Here is a 24129-nt window from a genome sequence, read left to right as displayed (position 1 = left end):
AGGATGCCTCCTTCTCTTAAGGATGCAATCATTAGACCTCTTTTAAGGAAGCCTGCATTAGATCCCTCAGAGCTGAGCAATGTTATGCCTGTTTCCAACCTCCCATGTCTGGGCAAGGTAACTGAGAGGGTGGTAGCCTCTCAGCTCCAGGTGGTCTTGGAGGAAACTCATTATCTAGATCCATTTCAAACTGGTTTTCGGGCGGGCTATGGGGTGGAGACTGCCTTGGTCGGCCTGATGAATGATCTCCAATTGGCAATTGACAGAGGAAGTGTTACTCTGTTGGTCCTTTTGGATCTCTTGGCAGCTTTCGATACTATTGACCATAGTATCCTTCTGGAATGTCTGAGGGTGTTGGGGGTGGGAGGCACTGTTTTACAGTGGCTCCACTCCTACCTCACGGATAGATTCCAGATGGTGTCGATTGGAGACTGTTGCTCTTCAAAATCTGAGCTTAAATATGGTGTCTCTCAAGGCTCCGTACTTTCTCCAATCTCTTTTAACATCTACATGAAACCGCTGGGAGAAATCATCGGGGGATTTGGAACTAAGTGTTACCAGTATGCTGATGACACCCAGATCTACTTCTCCATGTCAACCTCTTCAGGAGCTGGCATATCCTCCCTAAATGCCTGTCTGGAAGCAGTAATGGGCTGGAGGAAGGAGAATAAACTGAAGCTGAATCCAGATAAGACGGAGGTACTTATTGTGCGGGGTCAGAACTCTAGAGACAATTTTGATCTGCCTGTTCTAGATGGGCTCACACTTCCCCAAAAGGAACAGGTTCGCAGTCTGGGAGTACTTCTGGATTCACACCTCTCCCTGGTTTCTCAGGTTGAGGCAGTAGCCAGGGGTGCTTTCTATAAGCTCTGGCTGATACGCCAGCTGCACCCGTTTAACTTACAAAGCCCTAAACAGCTTAGGCCCTGGGTACCTAAGAGAGCGTCTTCTTCGTTATGAGCCCCACCACCCATTGAGTTCATCTGAGGAGGTCCGTCTCCAGTTACCGCCAACTCGTTTGGTGGCTACACAAAGACGGGCCTTCTCAGTCGCTGCCCCAAGATTGTGGAATGCACTCCCTGATGAGATACGATCCTCCCCATCTCTGGCAATTTTCAGAAAACACCTGAAAACACCTGAAAACCCAGGCTTTCTCAGCTTCTTAAATTGTGGGGGTTTTAATTTCTGGTTTAAACCCAATTTTGGGGTTTTTAATTACTGTAATTGTTTAATTGTTGTGTTAAAATGTTTTTAAATTGTTAATTATGTTATTTTTTGTTTCAGGTCTTTACTCTTTTAGTGGTGTGTTTTAATTGTAAACCGCCCTGAGCCGTTTTGGAAGGGCGGTATACAAATCAAATAGATAATTAAAATAAATAAATATGTACAAACTGTCTGAAACAAAATTAAGTTAATTATATCTGAGTCTTACACAAAGGGCTTAAACAAAAAAATGTCTATTTCTGACAATGTTGTTTCCTCCAGAATACAAAAATTACCCTTTTTGTCAAGTTTTCTACACTGGCAATTTCTAGCAGAGAGCATGATTTCTAGTCACTTGTTTTGTGGTTTGGCAACATACCCTTAAGTGGGGCTTCATTTGGTCTGACTGCAGCTAGCTCTGCCACAGTCTCTGACCCATCTTTTTCAAAGAGCCATTGGTTTATAGGGTGAAAGCCCAGCTCTTCTTTTGTATCACAATCTTTCATCCGGAGCTGCAAGAGGGAGAAAAGAACCAAATCATTTTTCAGATTAAATATTCAATTGTCAAATAATACACAAAAGCATTTCTATAAGCTATTTAAATATAATTCTGATTGTTGTCATAAACAGTGCATCAAGATAGAATGTTGAGAAACTGTCAGAGAAAATTCTCTCAAATTTCTCCTTGGAAGGAAATTTAATATTTGAAGAGAATTTTAGTTTTTCCTTGGGAGAACCCTATAATTCAGAGAGAACAGGGTCATCTCAACAATTGCTGGGAGGTGGGATTTTGCATCAAGGTACTGGGAGACACATGATTGGGTGAGGTCAAGATGTAGCACTCTTGACAGAGAAAAATTGTAAAAGGTGGGAAACTGGGCCATATATGGGGTGGCCATCTTGAGTGGGACTAGTTTGAGTCCCAACTAACTAGCACTTTGTATTCTGCCCAGAAACCTATTGGCAGCCATTGGCAGCCAGTGTAGCTCCATCAACAAGAAAGTAATGTGGTCCCTCCGAGATGACCCGGAGACCAACCTGGCTGCCGCATTTGGAACCAACTGAAATTTCGCTTAGGCCTTGGGTATTTAAGAGAATGTCTTCTTCGCTATGTGCCCCACCGACCATTGCGGTCACTTGAGGAAGTCCGTCTCCAGTTACCGCCAGCTCATTTGGTGGCTACACAGATATGTGCCTTCTCGGTCGCTGCCCCGAGATTGTGGAATGCGCTCCCTGCTGAGATACGATCCTCCCCTTCTCTGACTACTTTTTAAAAAACATCTGAAGACCCATCTCTTCACTCAAGCTTTTTCAGCTTTTTAAATTTGTAGGTTTTAATTGTATGCTGTTTTTAAATTGTTAAACTGTTTTAACCTTTTATATTTGTTTTAATTGTTTTTATGTCATTGTTAACCACCCAGAGATGAAAGTTTGGGTGGTATATAAGTTAAATAAACTAACTAACTAACTAACTGGAACGCAAGGTTGTCTGAAAATTCTGGATCTACAACAGAAACTACAACTTTCCCACACAATATCCAATTAACTTATGGAATTGTGTCACAAAATGTGCTGGAATAAAAACCATCTGCTGGCTTAGATGGTTTTAAAAGGGGATCACACAAATCCAAGGATGATAAGCCTATCAAAGGCTATTAGCCATAATACCTCAATGAAATTCAGGTTCTGAGGCGATTTGTGAATACCAAATTGCTGGGTGACAAACTACATGTGAGGACTATTGTCTTCACATCCTACTTGCAGACTTTTCAGAAGCATATGGCTGGCCACTGCTGGCGACAAGATGAGAAGAACACTGCTGGATCAGACTGAATCCAAGATTGTCCCTTGGCCTAATCCAGCAGAGTTCATATGATCTCTGAACAAATAAGTTTGGCAAGTTTTCTGTAGTGCTTTAAAGCCTGAAAAGCCTGATTTACTTTATAGATCAGAGTAAGATATAAAAAGGAAGTCTGTATGAAAGAGACAATTGTTTTATCATACCACCTTCAAGTATTTCCAAAGGAAAGAAAACATTTGGATGGAAAGGAACAATACAATTGGTCACACCTACATGGTTTCTATCTTAACTTTTTACAGCACTGTGACAGAATATCATTCTTCAGGATTATACAGGATAGTGTACATTAAAGGAATCCTGAAAGAAATGGTATCCTAGACATGCATTTAAGAAGCTAGCAGACACTAAGCATATTCTGGTTTCCAAGCGTGTTTTACATACTTCATTACTGGGGAGAATCTGACATAGAATGAATGAGTTCTTCTTTGACATGTGAATTTTGGAGGCCAAAAAAAGCAGACATTTCTTGTTCATTTTTTTAATTTATACATTAGAACCCCCAAACTGGCTCTGAGTTGGTCCAGGGGGTTCAGCTCGAGGTCGAGCCAAACTGGGCCCAGTCCAGCTTGAGGGCAAGCCCTCGAGCCGGACCTGTTCAATAGCAAAATGGCCCAACCTTGAGCCGATTCGCACATCCCTATTTGAACTAGGACTCACAGTGTTTGGATTTTTAGACATAACTGCATGGAGGGGGAAGAGTCTAGAATTAGTTTATTTCTAATTTTGCCATGATGAATCTACAATGGGAAAAGAAAGGTTTTTGAATAGGCCTTGTATTTTTTGGAAGCTGAAATGGTTAACTTTACTTTGAGGGAAATTAATTGCTTTCCTAAATAAATGACTTTTTTTTTTGAGTACAAACAAGTCCTTATGGCGAATATAACATTCCAATGCTATATTTACTATAAAGACTATACTAACCTTTCAGGAAGAACTTAGTATTTCCAGTGTCTTTTTAATACTTGGTTAATTAAAAAAGATATTGTGCTATAATGAGAGAATAACCACTGCAGAGAAAATACTACCCAATCTACATTGGGAGGGGGGGAGGCTATTTTTACGTTGTAAAAGCAGGGCTTATATAAAGCTCTGATTGACAGTTATAGAGAGCAGATTCTTATATACAGCTACAGAACAAAAACAGAATATGTATGAGCAACACAGATGGATCTGTATATTTTCCAACTGTGATGAAAAGACAATATTTAAGGAATGAGGCACACCTTTGTAGCAAGACACAAGACAAATTGTGAGGGCGATTTTCATTGCAATTTCAGCATTGGACAAAAGCTTAACCCCTGTTCCCTTTGCTATGATCTCAATCTCGGTTTTCCTCCCTCCCTAGCTGCTCTTTATTGGAACAAAAATACCAACAACATGCATACTTTGACCCACATGCCTTTGTTTTCATTTCTAATAACTCACTAGTAGACCATATCCTTGATCTCATGTCCAAAAATCTTCACGTTTTTCAGTACTTCAAAGTAACATACACAACAGTATATGTGACTCTCTGAACATAGGTGTAGCGTCCATTGGACAAGGAGGGGGAATGTCCCTGGGCCTGGAGGGTCAGGGGCCCCACAAGGGGCCCACAGGCAGGGGCCTCCTGGGGGGCCTCCTAGTGATCTGGGGGGCTGCCCTGCCGCCGCTGTTGCACCACCACTGACTGCAGCCCTGCTGATATTTCTCATCTTCACCGCTGGGGGTGGGGGGTGAGCCTAGCAGAGCAGGCCACTCACCTCCATGGCGGCAACAGGCAATGCAGCTGGTGGTCCTCTCCTGTGCGCCTGAGCAGATTGACTATGGAAGGGGCGAGGTATCTTCAAAAAAAAAAAATCTACGGGGGGCAAGGTGGATTGGGGGGGTTAGGTAGGATGACCTGCCCCTTGCATACCTTACCTTGCAGGGGGTATGGCTTGGGGTGCATGCACTTTGCATGTACGATAGGGGGCCCCTTCCTGCTTTTTGTCCCCAGGCCCCAGGGATTCTCGCTATGCCCCTGTCTCTGAGCTATAAGTACTGTTTGCCTTTCTGTTGTTTTTGCTCCCATTCTCTGACCTTTGATGCATTGGCCATAAGGTGTCATGGTCATGGGTGTAGCAATATTAAAAGAAGCACTAGTGCCAGCTGATTATGTTATGCTTTTGGAGAAGAACCAGGAACAAGCTAAGGACAACTCCCACTTCCTCCCTGGCTTTAGAGAAGAGGAGCCACAGACAGAGAGAAATTTAAAAGTTAGTTTGAAAGAAGAGAGGGTGTTTGATGGTTTGAGCAAAACAACCAATATGTGCAGAACCAGGCATTCATGGAACTCCACTTGCGTGACTCCATTTATTCTTAGCAGGGACATAGGATTGTGATGGCTGATTCGTCAAGACCCAGAGGCCATTCCCTGAGGGGTTCTCCAAGAGTATCTCTTGGACCCTCTACTGTACAATCTGTATGGTGTTGTTGGATAAGATTAGGCAGAAACAAGTAGTTTGGTGGCCTCAGTTTCTTAAGTACATCTGATTCTGTCCTTTTCTTCTGATCCAGATTCTGAAAGCTATACTTACTTTGTATCAAGTCACATTGGGGTATTGGATAAGCAAGTCAAATGAAGCTGAACTCAGAGAAGATTGAAATAAGGATGACAGGGAGGTTGTATGACTTGGAAAGAGGAGATAAGAACTCTTATTTGAACATAAGAACATAAGAAAAGCCCTGCTGGATTAGGCATAAGGCCCATCTAGTCCACACAGTGGCCCACCAGATGCCTCTGGGGAGCCCACAGGCAAAAGGCACGTGCATGCCTTCTCTCCTGCTGTTGCTCCCCTACAACTTGTATTGAGAGGCATCATGCCTCTGAGGTTGGAGATGGCCCACAACCACCAGACTAGTAGCCATTGATAGACCTGTCCACCATGAATCTGTCTAAGCCCCTTTTAAAGCCATTTGATTGAGAACAGCCTTATTTGTTTTATGATTTTGAGGTGGGGCTTGAATCCAGTTCTCTACTGCAGTGTTCAAGTTCTAGTAGTGCATAAAAGGAGTACTTTTACCAATTCTATGGATGACATCTTTCATATTGAAAGACTGTATTTCATACCATACTGTTATATAGTGGACTAGGATCAGGGAGACCTGAATTCAAATTTATTTTCAGCAATGAAACTCACTGGATGACTCTGGACCAGTCATTTAGCTCTCAGTCTAACCTACCTCACAAGCTTTCACTGTGTGAATGTGGCCAGAGTAAGAGGTAATCTCCAAACATATCCAGGGTCCAAATAATTTATTACTTTGTAAGTATATATGATATGAACAAGCTGGCAAACCCCTCTTTCTTGCAAGGGCTCAGCCTGGTAAAGCAGTCCATGGAGACCAAACCACACTCCTGCCCCCGTGGTGGCTTGCTGCCTCCAGACTAGCACTCTTGTGAGTGGGCCAGTCTACTGAGGAGGACTTTAGGCTCGCAAAAACCTTCAGTCTTTCATTGGACTGCTTACATTTACCCCCACCCCACCCCACTCTCTCTTGTTAATGATAGAACATTTTCACAGTGACCCACTCCTCTCCAGGGAGGCCTTTCAAACACCCAAAGGAGATTTTGACACTTCATGTGTCCAGGTGTAGCCGGGTGGGCAGATTGGGAAAACACTGGGATCACGGGCAGATCTTTACTCTCATTCATATTTCCTGGGTTTGGACCAGTGTTGCATTGTATGCATATCTGCCATTGCAGGGAATCACAGGAGAGGGGAGCCCCCATTTCCTGCAACTCCAGAAGAGTGGAGTTGCCATTCCAGGCAAAACGAAAAATGGACATGTTCAAATGGGCTGATGGGCTGACAGAGGGAACACTTTGACAGCTTCTTCACAGCAATCACTAAGACAGAGAAAATTGTTGCTGTGGTACCTGTCCCCACAGCTTGCTTGCATAGAGCAACCTGGCTGGGTGGCATCTGCCATCCAGCTCCCATGGCCTGACACTCTCATGAGAGAGCAATCCATGGGAGAAGGGGATCTTGTCACACATTATTAGCAATTCTGTCCAACACTCCTGTCCCCACAGATTGTTCTCCTTATGAGTTGTGAACAGGTATCCCCATTGCCTTACACTCTCATGAGTGAGTGGTCTGCTCAGGAACAGCATCTATGTCATCACAGATGAGGAAACTCCCCTGTCAGTGTTGGCAATGCTGCCCTGCTGCCTGGCCCTACTCATTAGTAAGCCTAGGGACCACATACGTTCCCCAACGGGAAAGGGCTGGGCACCCCGCCCCCCATCATTGTAGCAAAAAATATTCCTTAGTAATTCAAGAATTCCTGGTTGGGGCTGCCTGTTAAACTCTCCCAGCACTTTAATAGGGCTGTCCTGCTTATGTTGCCACCTCTAGTGTATGTGCTTGTGAACATACATATTTGTTGCTTCATTTTCAGAGAGCAAAGTATGTAGTGCCCGTCTTACCATCCTGCCCTCTTTCTCTCCTGATTGCCAGGAGGGGGGGACAAGGGACAGAGTGCAAAGAGGGCATGCCCCTGTGTGACTTTCCTGTTTGACTGGCCAACAAGCTTGGGATATGATGTTGCAACATCCCTGCTACCTGGCAACTGCTTTGTTGGATTGGAAATGGGGGGACAGGGCAAGTGCTCAGAGACATGGTGAGCGAGAAGCACTACAGGAATGGAGCAGGTGCAATGCCAGGCAGGTCTGTGCTGTTGTCTCTGTGATTACGACTCGGACATAATGCTGCTGCCAAAAAACTTCAGGTTATGGTGGTTAAACTCACTAAAAACCAAAGGTTAAAACTGGAGTTTGATGAGGCAAACCTCAAGTTACTTTTGCTGCAAAACTGTGGTTGTACGCATTCAGACACAACCGAGTTCCAACCTCTGCCTCGTTTAACTGCAGTTTCGCATTACATGCAAATCCAGCCACTGTGTTCCTCCATTATCTCTTAGTTCAACTATGGAGCACCTTCTTAAGCATACCATCTTTGTGACAAATTGGAACAATTAAGGCATAAAAAGATATATCTTCCTTCATTACACCTCTTTTCTGACATTCTATTTCTACACATTTGCCAAAGTTCAAGCTTGAGCATCTCCTGGAAACTTAATAAAACCTTCCACCTGAGGAAACGTTTAGTGATAAAAAAATAAAGAGTAATTCTACTAATATATTTTTAATTATACTGTTTTAGATTGTTATTTGACTTTATGTTTTAATTTATAAGCTTATCACTTGGTCTTAGTCTCTGAAATCTAGGGTAACTATAAATTTCAAAAAATAAAAATAATTAAATTGCAAGCCACTTTTCAGGCACCTGAAATATGATATAAAATAGAAAACATTGTATTTCCAGATTTCATGCCACTGATGAACCAACTATAGTCTGCAGGGTAATATACATTCATGTGAAACTATATACTATATCTATATAGTACCTTGAGAAGTTTGATCCCGCTATTCAAACTTTGGCTGGATAACATAAAGGAAACCTTTATTATTTTGCCAATATCACCGACACTCAACTGTTTAGGAAAATAAAATATTGTTAGCTGAACTGTACATGCCATATATCCATTATGATTAAACAATATCATCATTTTATTTTATTTTTTATTTTGCCACCTTCAAATCTTAAACAGCCCTAAATAAGATTGCTTAGATAGAGGTTAAAATGCGGAACTACTGCATAACATTGATATTTTGTTAGCATGAAAAAAAGTTGGCAAAATAATAAATCCCAACTATTCAAACCATTAAATCAAGGCCTGGGGAAAAGACAACAGTAACTCAAAATCCTGGCAAAACTCCCTTTGTCAGTTTTCCTTCTCAAACTCAGTGCTCTTCAGTCATTACTACAGCACTTATATCTTAATTTATCCTTAAATACTGATTATATCTATTGGATGCGCAAGAGTACAAGCAAAAGAGTGTTATGGTGTTCAGAATGGAAAAAAGAAGAAATCCTTTGGATATGAGAGGTGCCTCACTGAATTCTTTATTGAGTCCGATGTATTTTGGATAAATTACCATTTTCAAAAGGGCACTTTCAAGACTGACTTGAAAATAAAACTTTTGTTTAAAAAAAGACTAAAACAAAATGATCCCATCATAGCTCTGCTGCTAAACTGTACAGTAGCAGATTTGTGGTGAGGTTTTTTTGGTTAGCCTCTATTTAAAATGTTTGATTTTTAAGTCCTGAAAGTGCCCTTGAAAAAGGATAATATATCCAAAATGCATCAGGCTCAATTAAGAATTCAGTGAGGCATCTGAGGGTTTCCTCCTTTTGTTTCAATGGTGGTTCTTCTGTCCCCATTTTCTTTTTCCAGAATGGAAAAGGAGATATGATTTTTAAAATAGGTTTTAGATATCAGTTTTGAACAGTGTGATATTGCAAGTGGTGGCTAATAAATTCAATGTTATTTTGTATCTTAATGAAAACTTGGGACTAAATATTCTCCATTCCAATGCTCGCATTCATTTTTTATATAATTGTAGAATAGAAATCTGCAACACAACAATTCTTTTTAATAGGAGTTACATTTGACAAATATGCTGAAACAAAACATAGAAATTCAATGGAGGAAAGACAGGGGCTGACATCCAGCACGTTGGGAAAGTAGAGAAAGTGCTGTGCCCTCACAGAGAGGCTTCTTCAGAGCTCAATCAGAGTGCTGCTGAGCAGCAGAGTATGCACAGGGAGGAGCATTTTTTTTTAAAGTTCCAGAAATATATCGTTGAGGATTGTGGAACCCTCAAAGACACATTCTTGGAAGACGAAGAATACTTTCCGAAGAAGGGGAGAGAAGAAAATTTCTCCCCCTCCCGCTCGGCATATGTTCTCCTGCTCAGCAATACTGTGGCTGAGCTCTGAAGCACCCTCTCTGTGAGGGTACAGCTCCAGCTCCACCCTCTTAATGCTGCACTGGATGTCAGCCAGTGTGTGCTACCCAATGATAAAAGCAGTGAAAATTACAAACCCACCATAAATGGTTCATTGTTTATATTTTGTACTCTCTGTGAAAGCGACATCCCATTGGTTCCATACACAAGCACATTAATATCAGGATTTTTTTCTGGAACATTGGCACAATCCATCCACATTCTCCATTGTCCTTGGCTTCTAGCATCAAAATCTTCCATTAGACCAGTGATTGCTGTTATTTCTATATAAAAAAATAAATATATCTCCAGAATAATGCATATTAAAGGCAAGTATAAATTCCAAAATGGAATTCTGGAAAATTCCAAATCTTGGATCGCAGTCCTTTGCACAGTTTCTTGAGAAACTTTGTAGGCTAATTTCTGAGTAAATTATATAACATGAATTTATGAAGTATAAACTGAATTACCTTGCAGTGGAATTACAAGTTCTGTAAAATCTTTCTTTGAATGTTTATTGATCCAATTGTTGTAAACAAAGGTATATGTGGTAAAAGGATAACATTCTTCCTTTATGACAATCTTTTCTAGGAACCAGTCATCTAGAAGGAAAAAGAAGGAAATATGCTGTATTATCATTTATTCACTGTTTAGTGGTCTGCCTAAATAACTGTAAAGCACTTTGTGCACAGAAAATGCTATAGAAATTGAGAGACAGTAGTAATACTAGTCTGCTGTTATTTAGCAAAAGATTATTGATGTTTACAGTGAGGGAATGGGTAACAAGGCGTCACTCCTGCCCCATAAACCCTGAGCATAGGAAAGGGATAAAGTTCTCTTTCAACCCTCCCCTCCCTACTTACTGGTCTAAATTCCCTGATCTTTATAAGAGCAAGAATTCACTTGAATTTCTAAACAAAGATTGTTGCTTGCAACAAGGTGTTCCATGTGATCAGTAACATGCCTACAAGAACCATACACATTGACCGCAGATAGTGAATGGGAATTCACATTCTCATGTGATCACCGTATGGATGGGGAGGCATATTCCAGTTCATACCCTACAGTGCTGACACACATCACATATGCCAAAAGGGGCACTGACTATGGCCAGGATCGCATATAGTGTGGAATGTACATGCAAAGTGTGATTATCTGAACCCACACCAAGGCAGGAACCTGAGGTCCACAAACAGCTTGCCAATCCAAGTGCTGCCCACTCTGAAGTTCATACTATGTCTGAAACAACAATTTTCAAAGGATCAATTGCTGAAGCAGGGAAGCATAGTGCAAGTTAGGCTGGTATAGTATCCAGGGCCTCACTGGGAGGCAAGGATGGGAGCGTACCTCTTGCTCAACTTGGCTACTTCCAACAAGGTGAGATATGTGACTGTCTGCAGTGCCAACTTCAAGTTCCCTCTATATCTTGGGTTGTGAGAACTTAAGGTTCACTGCTATGTGTGAACCAGCATATGTGTTGGTCGCTCAGTGAATGGTTACCAGTCCAACATCAAGTTCTACACATGTAAACTCAATTGTTGGATGCAAAAATATAACTGGGCAGCTTCATGTACCATACATTAAGGTCATTCTCACAGCCATTGTAGCCTGGTGGGGAGGGTGTGGGGCAAGAAAAGATTGATCTTGTCTCCCCCATCCCAGACGACTAGGAGCCTTGTGTGGCATATGCGGCTCATGCGCCCACATAATCTGCATTGCTCTGGGCAGTGCAGATTTCTTGGAGGCTGGGAAAACACAGCCCGGCCTCCAAGTATCCCTAAATGCACCGCTCAAGAGTGTGGTGCATTGAGAGATTTCCTCTTAGGCCAGGCACTCTAGGCACTCTGCTCTGTGTCTGCTTGGTCTGCCTGTACCCCAAGAAGATACACAACTGGAGACCTGGGTAAAAGGGAGCGCTCATGCCCTGTTACCCTGGTAAAAGCCCATGGCTTGGCTACCCAGTGAGGTAGTCTACCCGGGCTACCTCCGGTAATTCCCAGTCTACCCAGTGATGTAGTGCAGGGATTGGCTAAAATCCCATCATTTCACACGAGCAGCACTACCCAGGTAATGCTGCCCAAACCTGGGTAGGGCAGCTCAAGTGAACAGTCTCATTATTGTGCAGATAGAACCCAGTTTAGCAAAGGATTGCTGTTGTCTGGTTTCATCTGCACTTTTTACCCTATGAGTAAATAATAGACTTCTCATATCTGGCATGTTGACATGTCAGATATTAGGGATATGCAAGCTGGCTTGAGGTTGAGCCGGCTCGCACTTGAACTGGCCTGGCTTGAGGGCTTGCCCTTGAACCAGACCTGGCCCGATTCAGCTTGAGGTCGAACTGAACCCCCTTGGCCTAGCTTGGCCGGGGCTGGTTCAGGGTTTTTTAGATTAAAGAAATGGCATACTTATCATAAGTATGACCTCCCCACTTCGACCTCCGCCTGCTGGCCTTCCCTCCCCGGTTTCAAACGGCCTGTTCCGGGCCTCTTTGCACTGGCAGTGGCCATTTGGGAGGCTGCCGCACATGTACACTGGCCATCTGAGACCCTGGGCCATTTGAGACCATCACCCTGGGCCATTTGATCCTGGGGGAGGTTTGCTGGGGGAGGAGGAACTTTAGGAGACCCCCATGGCCATGGAAACACACCCTGAGACCCCGCAATGGTGAAGTTCACAATATTTTTGTCTTTTTTTCCCTTCTGTATCCTACTCCAAGCCAGGCCCAGACCAGTTTGGACTTGAGCTGGACAAGGCCCGGCACTAGTATGCACAAAATCGGACTGGGCCCAATTTGGTTCGAGTCTGGTTCTACTCGAACTGAACCGAGTTTTTCGATTTTGTGCACTCTCCTATCAGATATGTTAGAGAGCTTGGATTTCTTAATCTGCCCCAGCTTTAGTGGAAGTGCACAGGTAATTAATATTGTCTGGACAGATGGAGTTAAAGTTCTAAATAGAGTAATTTATTTGGGAAATCCATCAGGGAGATAGATAAGGCCTACATGCCTTGCTGCTAGCTACATACAGGAGAAGGGGAGGAAGAGGAAGGATGTCTCTCCAGAGACTATCAATCTAACACACCCGAGACTATCAGTCTAACAAAGGGAATTAGAGTAGAGAAAGCGTAATCAGAGAGGCAATGCCCTTACTGGCTGTCTCTACCTTTAATGCCTCTAGTGGTGAATAGGGGTGCTGGTGCTAAGGGTCAATGCCATCAGGAACTGCATCTCCAACAAGATAAGCATTCCTCCATTCTAGGACTCTTTCCCCTCTCTAATTTCAGTAATGAGAGATACTTTCCTTTTAATGCAGCTATAATGAAAAATCTCTTTGGGGATTTTTGCAAATTGGTTTTGGGTTGGTATGAAAGTTAATAAAATAAAAATAATGGGAATAAGAACTCCAAACTGGTACATCAAAATACTTATAGGATAGCATTCTCCAGGACCAACACACATTTGAGGTTCTGCTGAACTTAAGTTAATAATTAAGGAACCAAAGTTAATAATCAGAGAACAAACAAAATACAACCCCAAAAAACTAGGTATAAATTTTCTTTACAAATACCTTTTTTCAAACTTTTAAATCCTACAAGAACTTGGTTCAGCTTCCCAAGGTGCACTGCTTTGATTCTGAAAACATCCACCTGTAATTTGAAAAGAGATAATATTGAGGTAAGTAAGACACATCTGCCATTAACCTCCAGCAATAACTGAAATTTAAACATGAAAAAATCTTACTTTGGAATGTTTCTCTGCATAAATGAAAATGTTAGTGTAAATAAAGATATATCATTTACTGATTTCATAATAAAAAGTTGTGCAATATAGCTGACGTTTTAAGTGTCAGTGACTAGTATGACTTTATTGCAAACATTAAAATATCACATTATTTAGAAGTGCAGTATTTCCTGGAGTGGTTTAAAGTTCCAGTAAGCTGCTCATTTGTAATAGAACTTGTAGAATAAAATAAATAAAATCAGATGAATTATGGTTACTACACAAGTGACCTTGCCTTTCTTCTGAAGCATCTCAAGTTGGCCACAGTCAGAGCTTGGTTACTGTGGGTCTGGGGACACAGAAGGGCTGGCCTCAACTCCCCCCAGGCATCCCAAGTTGATAGGAATTATTGTTCTTCATTTATGATTTTGCATTTTGACCTACTGATCTTAATTGCTTATTGCTCTGAACTCTGAGTTCCGGTCAAAGCAATTAAGCTATTAAGGTGAAAGTGAACATAGTGTTCTTTCTGAATGAAAGGCTCAGGCAATGGTTTCCTATTGAGCCAATGCATTTCTAGGGAGCCAAAAAGTAATTCTTTAAAAAATCATAAATGAAGAACAATAATTCCTATCAACTTGGTGCCTGGGGGAAGTTGAAGCCAGCCCTGCAGTGCCCCCAGAGCACTGGAGAAGGTGGAGAATGGGGCATCCTCAAATCTCCATTAATCCCTATGTGAGGAATACAAAAATGGAAAAATACTTCAACAATTCACCAATAATCAGATAAGTGTCCAATTCCCTTGGGGTTTGGTGTGTGGTAGGCTGCCCTGGGTGCCTACCACCCACCCCAGTTTTTTGCCCCTAGGTACTCCACATAGGGAATAATGAGCAATAATAAAAAATTTCAAAAATTCATTATAAATTGTAGTATTGTCCGATTGCTTTGGAGTTTGGTTGTTTGTTGGCACCCATGGGTGCCTACCACCCAACCAACTTTTGGAGGCTAAAACTAGTTCAAACTGGTTCGAACCAGTTTGAACAAGGTTTGAATTCAAACCAAACCAAAGCGGGGTTCAAGCAAAACCAAAACCAAACCTCCCCAACCCGGTTCAAACCCGGTTTTAATTCAAACCAAACCAGGCAAACCGGTTTTGTGCACATCCTTACTGACTGATAGAGTTAGAATGACTAAATCTCAGATATCCATTGTGGTTTACAAAATATGTGACAGAGATACCAGAGAGAAGCCATCCATGAAGTTTAATTTTTCATGTCACAGATGCAGCCAAGGATTGGCTCATGAAGCATATACAGACCTTTATAATGTTTTGTTCATACAACTATCATTTCACTGTAGTAGTTCTTTTATTGCAGCCATAGGCCAAACAGAAGCAGAAGTGACAATAACACAGCCATTCAGAATTACAATAAATATAACAGTATGCATACAAATAAAACTAAAACTATCATAAAATCAAACCTATAAAAGACCATGGCAGGATGTCTGTCCCGCGAGTGGTGGTGTAGTGCACAGAGGGTACCAACCACCTCCATGGGATGCTAACCCATGGGGTACAGGGTTTTGTTGTTTCTGATTTGTTCTGCGTGTAGATTCTCTGGTTGCAAATGAGAGTGGATTCATGGTTTGTCATTGCAAATCTCATTTTCTACCAGATAATCTACATTCAGAACACCACCACTCTCTCTGGGCTACCCCAGCACCCCCTAAGTGCAGTTATGGGGATGCCAAAACCTCAACTCTTCCTTATGGAGAAAAACCTTAAAGATGTGTAAACTTCAAAAATCACTTAAAAATCAGCCCTTTGCCCAATTCCTTTCAAATAATTCTGGTAGCTTCCTTGCCCCCCTGGGGAACTACCACCCACCACACTCCGCTCTAGGCCACCCCTTTCCCCCTGATGTGAAGTGATACATTTGCTGGAATCCTCATTATTCCCAACAAGGAATTAAAAAATACTTTTAAAATTCACCAATAATCGGAGGAGTGTCTGATTGCCTTGGGGTTTCGTGGGTGGTAGGCACCCCTGGGTAGGCACCCCTGGGTGCCTACTGCTCACCTCACTTTTGTGCCCCTAGGTGCTCCACAATAAGGTATAATGGGCTGGTTCAAGCCCCATTATATCCTATGAGAAAAATAATTAAAAATATTTCAAATATTCATAAAAATCATAGGAGTGTCCAATTGCTTTAGGGTTTGGGTGGTAGTTGGCTCCCATGGGTGCTCCACAATAGGGAATAATGAGCTGGTTCAAGTCCCATTATACCTTATGAGAAAAAAATAAAAATAAATTTCAAAAAATTATTTAAAAAATCGTACGAGTGTCCGATTGCTTCAGGGGTTGGGTGGTAGGTACCCATGGGTGCCAACTACCACCCCACCCACTTTTGGAGGTTCAAACTGGTTTGAACCGGTTTGAATCACCCCCCCACAGTTTGGTTTGAATTCGAACCTGCAGCTCGAAGCTGATGGCTGGTTCGGTTCAATTTCGAACCATCGAACCACACCGGTTCGAATTTGGACCAGTTCGAATTTGAACCGTTTGCTCATCCTTTTAGCATAGCACTCAGGAACATATTTTTGTGTTACACAGAGTGCTTCTGGGGGAAGATGATGTCAAACTTCAGCCCCCTGTGCACCATTGCTTCTGACATAGCACTTCCTTAATCTGGATGTCAGCTGCAGATTTCAATGAAAGAATTAGCAACTGTTTATCTCTCTCCCACTGAAACCAATGAGATTACTTAACTACTTAACTTTGGCTGGATAATAAGAACATAAGAGCAGCCCTGCTGGCTTAGGCCCAAGGCCCATCTAGTCCACCATTCTCTTTGCCACAGTGGCCCACCAGATGCCTTTGAAAAGCCCCCAGGTAAGAGATGAGGGCATGTCCTCTCTCCTGGGTGCTTTCCAGACCATGGCTTAAAAATGCTTCACAACATATAGGCTTGGAGGGTGTTCATACTTTCTGGGTTTTGACACTGTCTTGCATACAGAAACATTCACACAGCCACAGCCTGATTTGGATATTATCTTGACGTTTCAGGTTTAAAATGTATGTGTGTGAGAAACTACTAGCTGTTTCTTTGCAGGCTAGCTCAATTTCCCCCTGATCTCTGCCTCTCAGCTTCCCCACATGCCCTCTCCCTCCTTGTGCAGTGTGTGTGTGTGTGTGTGTGTGTGTGTGTGTGTGTGTGTGTCCTTTTCTCTTGGTCCTTGCCTCTCTCTTGCTCTTCCTCCACCTGCTCCCCAATACTCTCTGGATACTACCCAACTGCTGCTGCTGAACCACCTTCTTCTGCCCGAGTCCAGCCATGAACTCGCCAAAGGGACAGCAGAGGAAGGGGCCATCCCTGATTCTAGGATGGATGCCTTTTTCAGGAGATGGGTGGCAGTAGCCGGGGAGGCAGGGAGGGAGCCTCTCGTGCAAATTTATGGAGAGTTAAATATTAAAAAGGAGGGGAGGGAAAGCCATCGTGTTACCTGCTCCATCCTCCTCTTCTCTCTCTCTTGTTCACTTCTTCTCCCCGCCACCCCACTGCAACTCCTCAGCTTTGCCAGCAATCTCCCTCCCCAATTTGCTTCACGTTTGGGGGTTGTTTCCTCTCCTCCTCCTTTCTCTCATTCTCTTCCCTCAAACCCCCAGACAGCTCAGGTCACAATCGGTTTATCATTTTGAAGTTTAGGTTTAGGGTGGGATTTTATACCACGTCCTTCCTCGCTCAAGCTCACAGTCCGGAAAGCATCTTGCTGTTGCTCCCCTGCAACTGGTATTTAGAGGCATCTTGCCTCTGAGGCATTGTTCATTTTGTAACAGGGAGTTCCTATGTTTTATAGTGCATTTTCCCTAAAAATTAAAAATAAATGTATAAGGAGAGTTATGCACAACATAAGACATGTGATGCAATTGCTATCTTTTTCTTCCTCTTTTTACCTGTCCTCGCCCAAAAGAGACTGGGCCCCCTTTTGAATCAGGAAGCCATTGTTTCCCAGAGTCACCCCTGTCTCCTTGAATGCAAAGATAAGCCTCTCCACTGGTATCAGCCTTCTTTCTGTCTCCAGTGTGTACATGAATGGAATATTCCACCACTGAAATAAATACAAGAAATATATATCACCATGAGAGAAATCTTGAGACAATTTGTCATTGGTTATAAAGTAGGATTACTTTCCAGGCTGCTCAGTTGTTGCACAGTTTTATAGATGAGCCGCTACACATCGACATACATAATTAACTAAGGAAGGGACAAATCATATCTAAGGATCTGCTAGCATATACTGTAAGTATGCTGTCATTCCAGGTACGTGAAGCCTCTTTCTGTTACAAATACTCAGTTATTTTTGTTATAATTATTCAGTATTTCTAGTCAGCATTCAGGCTGGATCTTTAATTCTTAGGTCCTATAAAAATCAAATACTAACGTATAAGACTGTGCCACTTCCCAAAACTTCCAACATAAAAGAAGAGAAAGTAAGGGGAGGTTTTTTGTGGTTTTTTTTTGTTATCCCCATTACATATGAGCAAGCCTGTCAACTACTTTTGCATGTTCAGAAATGAATACAAAATGTACATTCACACAATTGGTTCTGCGAGATGCCTGCTCACCTACATAATGTAGCTCAGGAACCAGCATGATCCCACATTCAGCAAAACTGTGAGAAACACTCATACTTGGATGAAGCAGCAAGTGAGATATTTGGAATTACATAGAAACTTCTCTCCTTGAACCCTACTTTTTAATGCCTAAACTAGTTTATAAGTGTAAATATTACTGCACCAAGTGCAGATTTACCCTGCACATTAGCAGAACAAGTTATATTTGGAGAGGCCCTGCTGTGGACCCAGAAGATAAGGTGTATCAGTCAATACAGTTACTACAGTGCATATTTATTTAATGTTTGCTTGTCCCAGTTAAAAGAGTTATCATCTAGTGCGTTCTTCTCCACACATTTATTCTCTCTGCATAAAACTTCACTAATGTATTTACAGACTGATGCCTTAATGCCCTGAAGCTATTTTGCTAATTAGCAGCTCTAGTTTAAAAAAAAAAACCTAATTAAATTTGCATAAAATATGTGATTGACTTTCTCATGTGAAGCTTCCTTAAAATCAAGAAAACCTTGCTCAAACAAAAGAAGGTAATTGGAAGGGAAGACACAAATCCCTTCCTTAGTCTGTCCATCTGGGTATAGTCCACTCACAGGCCGCCCCTGGGGTTTATTAGATTTTTATACTGCCTCACCCTGATGGCTCTAACTGGCTAACTGGTTCCCATAAATATAAATAAAAACAAATAAAAACAAGATTACCAAATAAAAACAATTAAAAATTAAAACAATCTTATACCATTTAAAAATCATTATAGGGCAGGCTAAAGATGTGTGTTTTTAGGGCTCTTTTAAAAGGCTGGTAAAGATCTTAAGCCTCAGATATCTATAGGGAGCACATTCAGCTACTGAGAAGGCCTGATCCTGAGTCACTCCCAGACAAGCTGGAGGCAGCCAGAGATGGACATCTCTTGATGACTGTAATGTGCAATGGGGATCATGCAGAAGAAGGTGCTCTCCCAGGCTGCTTGGGGTTAGTTTTTGGCACCCTAGCAAAATGTGACTTTGGTGCCCCTCTCATTCTGTTGAAATGATTTTCTGTACTGTATGGAATTTTTCAGGGGTGCCAAAGCCATACTTGCCTGCTATCATTGGCTGGGGCAGGGAGGGTGGTGAGGAAGCAGATTATACCTTTAAAAATTCCTAAGATGCCTTTCCACTGCTACCAATGCTGCTGCCCAGCTCTCCACAAAGACTGTCCCTGCAGCTCAGGTGGCAGCTTCTCATGCAATTTGAGGAGGTCAGTCTGGCAAAGTTTATTTTACAAGGCTGTCCCCTCTGCTGTGGATGCACACATCAGCCAACTGAGTGGCAGGGCTGAGGCAGACAATGCAGGTGCACTCCACACAAGGCCGCAGCACGGGGGCGGGGGGAGAGGACATTTTAGTTATTATTATTTTATTATTTATTTATTTACACAGTCAGACAGGTGTTATTGACTGGTTTGTTTTATACAGACATCAAGTCCTTCCCAAGTACCTGGGATAGCTGAATTTTATTATCAGTGTTGTTGCTGTTATTATAGATATCGTTGCAGAATATAGGCTGTTCCCAGTAAAGTTGCTTTTTGTAACTGGCTCATGGTGATTTCTGTGGCCCCTATGGTGTTGAGGTGCTCTTCAAGGTCTTTTGGAACTGCACCCAGGGCGCCAATGACCACTGGGATTATTTTGGTCTTTTTCTGCTACAGCCTTTCAATTCCAATTTGTAGATTTTTGTATTTTGTGATTTTTTCTATTTCTTTTTCTGCTATCCCCTGGTATTGCTATGTCGATTATTTCAACTTGTTCTTCTTTCTTCTCGACTACAGTTATATCTGGTGTATTGTGTGGCAGATGTTTGTCTGTTTGTAGTCAGAAGTCCCATAATATTTTTACATCTTCATTTTCGACAACTTTTTCAATTTTATGGTCCCACCAATGTTTGGCTAAAGGTAGCTTGTATTTTTTGCAGATGTTCCAGTGTATCATCCCTGCTACCTTGTCATGCCTTTGTTTGTAGTCAGTCTGTGCGATCTTCTTACAACAGCTGATTAGGTGGTCCACAGTTTCATCTGCTTCTTTACAAAGGCAGCACTTGCTGTTTGTGGTGGATTTTTCGACTTTTGCTCTTATTGCATTTGTTCTTAGTGCCTGTTCTTGTGTAGCCAGTATTAAACCCTCTGTTTCTTTCTTCAAGTTGCCATTCTTAAGCCATTGCCAGGTCTTGGTGATGTCTGATTTCCACTTATATTGTGCAAATATTGACCATGCAGTGGCTTATTTTTCCATTTTTCTGCTCGGTTCTTGACTTGTTCTTTCTTGTAGGCCTGCTTTGTTTCATTGGTGTTGAATAGTTTCTCGTTATAGACCATTTGAAGTGCATCTTCTTCACTGTCCTTGCTATATTCTTCAAGGCCTCTTTTCTCCTCCTCTACTGTTTGATGGACTTGCAGCATTCCTCTTCCACCTGAGCTGCGAGGGAGGTATAGCCTATCTACATCACTGCGGGGGTGCAGAGCATGATTGATGGTCATTATTTTCCTGGTCTTACGATCTAGTGTCTCAGGCTCTGCCTGGGTCCAGTCTATTATTCCTGGAGTGTATCTGATAACAGGTATAGCCCAGGTGTTGATGGCTTGTATGGTGTTCCCGCGATTGAGTTTGGACTTGAGGATTTTTCTAACTCTCCTGATGTATTCACTTCCAATTTTTCTTTTAACTTCAGCGTGTGTGATGTTATCAGCCTGGAGAATGCCCAAGTATTTGTAATGTTCTTTCTCTTCCAGGTTCTTGATTTTGCTTCCATTGGGCAGTTCTATTCCTTCTATTTTTCTTATTTTCCCTCTGTTCATTATTAATGCAGCACACTTGTCTAGTCCAAACTCCATTGCTATATCGCTACTGAATATACGGACAGTGTTTAGCAGTGATTCAATTCCAATTTGTAGATCTTTGTATTTTGTGATTTTTTCTATTTCTTTTTCTGCTATCCCCTAGTATTGCTATGTTGATTTCTGACTGGGATTTTCCATACAACTTCAGATCGTCCATGTACAGCAGGTGGTTTATTTTACTTGATGCTTTAGATGTTTGGTATCCAAGGCCTGTTTTGTTTAATATTTGTGAAAGTGGAGTCATGGCGATGATGATGATGATGATGATGATGATGATGAATTTATTCATTTATTTCAATTTCTATACCGCCCTTCCAAAAATGGCTCAGGGCGGTTTACACAGAGAAATAATAAATAAATAAATAAATAAATAAATAAATAATTTTTTAAAAAAAAATTGTAAAGTTATCAGCTTCCATCACTGCCCAGCCACCACTGGGAGCTGCCACAATTATTCACTGCAGGGGGTGGAACAAGCCTGGTCAGTCTGATCTAACATATCACTGAAGGTCAGTGATGTGTTTCCAATCCTAATAAGAGTTTCTGGAGCACTGAGAGCACTGTGGACTCTTAACCCTCTTGTGCAACACTGTGAGCACATGAGAAGCTGTGCGGAGGCTGCTGCTTCTTGCCTGCACACCCTATTTACCTGTGTGCTTCATTAACCAGGATGTCAGCCAGTGGGAGTAAATATTTATAGATTTGCCATATGAGTTTTTCACACAAGCTATTAAATTGTACCTGGCCCTCTGAATCTCTCTCGTGTTACACATGAATGATGTTAAGATGGGATAGATTGTGAAAGCGAAATCAAATGTAACTTGTTGCCGATTGAGGTTTTACACTTGCATTATAAACCATTAAAAAAAAAAAAAGCTGAATTAAGCATCATGTGTAAAAATGCCTTTTGTCAGAAGTACTCTTTTTACTTCCTTAGAAAAAATTAGTGTTCCTGCTGTTATTTTTGACAAAACCACCCACCAGGATAGATTGTTATAGCAAATTTGTACAGTATATGGGTGTACTTCTGTGTGACTCCTATTCATTTCATCAGGGACTGCATACAAATAAGTTCCGATTGGATCACACCTGGACAACTAGAAATTGGACAACTGGAAATGTCCAATTTTCTTGCAGAGGCCCAAATACCTGAGCAAAGGAAGCATTTCCATTCCATTTACCAGGAAAAAGCAGATAATGTGAAGCTCAATAGTTCTGATTCTACACAGGCATGCTGGAGCACACATTTTAGAAAGATTTACATGAACAGAATATTAAAAGCCTTTCTATAAATCCAATGCCAAATTTCAGTGTGTGCTTTCATCAAAGTATTTATTTGCAACTGGGTATATGGATGGGTAGATATATAGGCATGCAACTTCAGATTTGTCACCAGCTCTTGCTCAGTTTTAAAGGACTGATGTTAAAATTCCATCCTCCACTCCTCCTGTCATATTCATTTTTGGCAGACTGCAGAAAAGCAGGAAACTGAGTGTGTATCCCAGTGCAGAACAGAATGAACAGAAACTTTCTTTTGTGTTATATAACCAATGGCCTTTTTTCAGTGTGTTTGTGGGGGGGAAGTTATGCATTTAAAATATATACCTATAGTGCCTGACATCCTGACAAACACTGCATGCATGCTTCTAACAACAGCGTGCATGCAATGCTAGCCCCACACTAGTCCCTGAACTCTGGGGTGTAGCTATAATTGAGCAGATAGGTTCAAAGAACCTGGGGGGCCCAGCCCCTGAGGGTCCCCCAGCTCCACCCTCCCTATTTTCTTCATTATCTCCCTCACTCAGAGGAGCTGCCGGAGAAAGGGGCAAACATGGGCTCACTCTCCTCTAGCAGTAGCTCTTGTGCACAAGCACATCTGTTTTTGTGCACTTCCTGCACTTTGGGAGCATTCTCTTACAGCAGGAACACACCTTTGCCCCTCCCTCAGAGATGTGTTTCTGCTGTAACAGCTCTTCCAGAGCATGGGGAGAGCATTGAAAATAGTCATAAGAGTGCCCACACTTTGCAAGTACGAGGACTGAAGACACATGCACACAGTGTTTGTCAGGATGTCAGCCAGTAAAAGCAATTTTGAATATTGTCCAGAGGGGTGTTGTGATACTCTGCTACAGCAAAACCAGGAGTCTTGTGGCATTTAAAGGATAGCAATTTTACTGTAGCACAAACTTCTCTAAACTAGTAGGGGTGTGCAATTCAGATTTTCTGTGTTTCGATTTGTAACTGAATCAAAATAACCCTGATTCGATTTGGATCTGAAGCTGACCCATCCGAATCACCCTGAATTAGATTCTGATCCGAATCGCGGCTGATCCGAATCGAATCGATTCAGGTTTTGGATCTGTCCTATTAATTTCTCCAGATTCCCAGCTTTCATTTTTTTTAAAAAAAGCTAAGCTCTAGCCTTTAGAGAAGTGGAGTTATGGAGCAAAATGTGTGGTCACTAATTTTCAAGTGTTCAGATTCTTTGGTGTATAATAACTTTCACTCAATGAATTCTTATGAGGATTAATTACACACCTTCATTTCTTCTATTCATTTTGATTGTCTTTTAGACAGTGCCAATTGTCAACTGCCATGTGCCAACTACACCCCACTCCCACCCACAAGGCAGTGAGGTACTACTCAGTTTAAGTTAAGTGCCTAATGGGTAGAGGCTACCACCCAAATTGCAGAGGGATTGGGCAAAGGGCAAGTTTTTGGTGAATTGTTGAAGCTTTAGTGTCTTTGAGGCAGATTTGGGGCATAAAGTGGGATCTGGGGTGGAAGAGTGTGGTGAGGTTGTAGTGCCTAATGGGTGGAGGCTACCACCCAAATTGCAGAGGGATTGGGCAAAGGGCTGGCTTTTGGTGAATAGTTGAAGTTTACTCATCTTTAAGGTTTTTCCCTATAAGTTACAATGGAGGTTTCAGCAGCCCCATAAGTGCACTTGGAGGGCGCTGGGG

General features: G+C 42.0%; 1 protein-coding gene across 1 annotated transcript in view; it reads right to left on the bottom strand.

Annotated features, from left to right (window-relative positions):
• The window catches only part of RP1 (RP1 axonemal microtubule associated), a 339664-nt gene that overhangs the window by 106367 nt on the left and 209168 nt on the right, over positions 1-24129 (bottom strand). The window contains exons 39-44 of the mRNA XM_053242771.1: positions 17618-17772; positions 13511-13589; positions 10412-10543; positions 10044-10225; positions 8498-8584; positions 1583-1715 (exon numbers count right to left, since the gene is read on the bottom strand). Coding sequence (XP_053098746.1) covers positions 1583-1715; positions 8498-8584; positions 10044-10225; positions 10412-10543; positions 13511-13589; positions 17618-17772 — 768 coding nt within the window. The remainder of the gene's footprint in view (positions 1-1582; positions 1716-8497; positions 8585-10043; positions 10226-10411; positions 10544-13510; positions 13590-17617; positions 17773-24129) is intronic.

The sequence above is a fragment of the Hemicordylus capensis genome, chromosome 4 (genome assembly GCF_027244095.1).
Source record: "Hemicordylus capensis ecotype Gifberg chromosome 4, rHemCap1.1.pri, whole genome shotgun sequence".
Classification (NCBI taxonomy): Eukaryota; Metazoa; Chordata; class Lepidosauria; order Squamata; family Cordylidae; genus Hemicordylus; species Hemicordylus capensis.
The sequence above is the reverse complement of the archived record's forward strand: the minus strand, read 5'-3'. Positions and strand labels throughout refer to the sequence as shown.